Here is a 1797-nt window from a genome sequence, read left to right on the forward strand (position 1 = left end):
ATTATAAAAAAATTCAAATTACAATTATCAAATTACAACTAACTATTTTACTTAAAAATAAATAATTTTGTAACCTAATTTTGACAAATAGAAAATTTTAAAAATTCAAATTAAATTTATCAAATTTAAAATTTTATTTATTCCAAAAAAAACCTTAAATTTATTTATCATTTCCATCATTAAAAAAAATCATTCAAACACTCCAAATTTCATATTAAAAAGGAAAACCAAACCCATAGCCTACGCAATGAAACCACCTATGTCTCATACGAAAATCCACTCAGGTAGTTTATTAAATTTGTGCAATTATTTTCTACGCGATATTGACATGTGACAATATCCTGTATCATTGCCAACGAGACCCATCGCGTTGAGAGTCGAACCCTCCTGCGCATATGAGACAAAAAAGCATCTTGATAAACACAGCATCTTCAATCTGAGAATCTGAAGGCTCTGTCGTTTACTTTTTGCTAGTCACTATTTATATTCGTGACCAATTCCATACTATCTCACACAACTACTCATAGTGTTTTACAATTGTAATTTCTTCCCGTCTGGTTCGATGGGTCCCAAGTTTTTGCTTTCCGCAATCATCGCCATTGTCCTCCTCCTGTTTGCTGCAGGTGAAGGTGAAGTAAACATGGTGTTTTATCTGCATGATAATCTCACTGGAAGCAACGTGACGGCCGTCCCAGTTGCGGGATTGAATGGCTCGTCTTCAGACGCGGGAAAGTTTGGAACCATCGTAACTATCAGCGATGTTATTACCAGACGACCGGAAATCACGGAATCCGACTCCGATAATATTATAGGTCGAGCGCAAGGAACGTACCTGAATACAAACCCTGTTACTGGACTTGATTTTTTAATGGTTTTCAGCTTAATCTTTCAAGATAAGAAGTACAGGGGCAGCACTCTGGAGTTCCAGGGAACGGACAGGTTCGCTAAACCACGACGCGAGTTTGCCGTTGTGGGAGGAACCGGCAAGTTCAGATTTGCTCGTGGTTATGCAGTTGCGAACACAGAATCCCTTTCTGGTGTTAATGCTATTATCAAATTCAACGCCACCATTCGTACTGATTAATCTTCTACGATCTAGCCTCTTCTTGATATGCTCACAGTGTTGCTTTTCAAAATTCCACCCTAGCTCTTTTCCTCAGTGCTATAAATAAAGTCCCGAGGGCACCCGGATTATAAAGTCCCGAAGGCACCCGGATTGCAGAAAGGCCAGCGGCACAGTCTACCTTGAATCTGCTGTTGGCTTTTTGCGCCTGGCATCGGATGATTCGGAATGCGCCCAGGATCATGTGTGTATCCGTTTATTTAAGCTCTCTACATTATTATTGCACTGTGTGTATCGATTTATTTAAGCTCTCTACATTCTTTGGATGTAGTATTGATAGTTAATTGGCATCGAATCTTTCCATGTGAAACCTTAAGGTTTGTTCCGTGAGAGATCTAAATTATAAATTTTATACATTTATGGAGTTTATATATATTTATGTCTGATATAGATTGAATGATGTAAATTTTACCAAATATCATTTATACTAATTTAAAATGATTACATTTATGGAGTTTATATATATTTATGTCTGATATAGATTGAATGATGTAAATTTTACCAAATATCATTTATACTAATTCAAAATTAATCATTTTAAAATTAGTTAAAATTTATTTAAAATCCAAATTGATTAAATATCTAAAAAGTTATATTTATAATAATACAGAATTTACTTTATAATTTTAAATTAGTTAAAATTTATTGAAAATCCAAATTTATTAGATATCTAA

General features: G+C 34.4%; 1 protein-coding gene across 1 annotated transcript; it reads left to right on the forward strand.

Annotated features, from left to right (window-relative positions):
• The first annotated feature begins 495 nt into the window (after positions 1 to 495).
• Positions 496 to 1496, forward strand: LOC149155073 (dirigent protein 11-like). Its single transcript, XM_089439849.1, has one exon. It carries the CDS (start codon positions 563 to 565, stop codon positions 1082 to 1084), a length of 522 nt encoding a protein of 173 aa, XP_089295975.1. The 5' UTR covers positions 496 to 562; the 3' UTR covers positions 1085 to 1496.
• The last annotated feature ends 301 nt before the right edge of the window (positions 1497 to 1797 follow it).

The sequence above is a fragment of the Pinus tabuliformis genome, chromosome 9, assembly GCF_031772625.1.
Source record: "Pinus tabuliformis cultivar Carrire ecotype Pingquan chromosome 9, CPIR1, whole genome shotgun sequence".
Classification (NCBI taxonomy): domain Eukaryota; kingdom Viridiplantae; phylum Streptophyta; class Pinopsida; order Pinales; family Pinaceae; genus Pinus; species Pinus tabuliformis.

Bases quoted from the DNA above. Each gene is read 5' to 3' on its own strand.
- LOC149155073 (XM_089439849.1), top strand. From the start codon at position 563: ATGGGTCCCAAGTTTTTGCTTTCCGCAATCATCGCCATTGTCCTCCTC.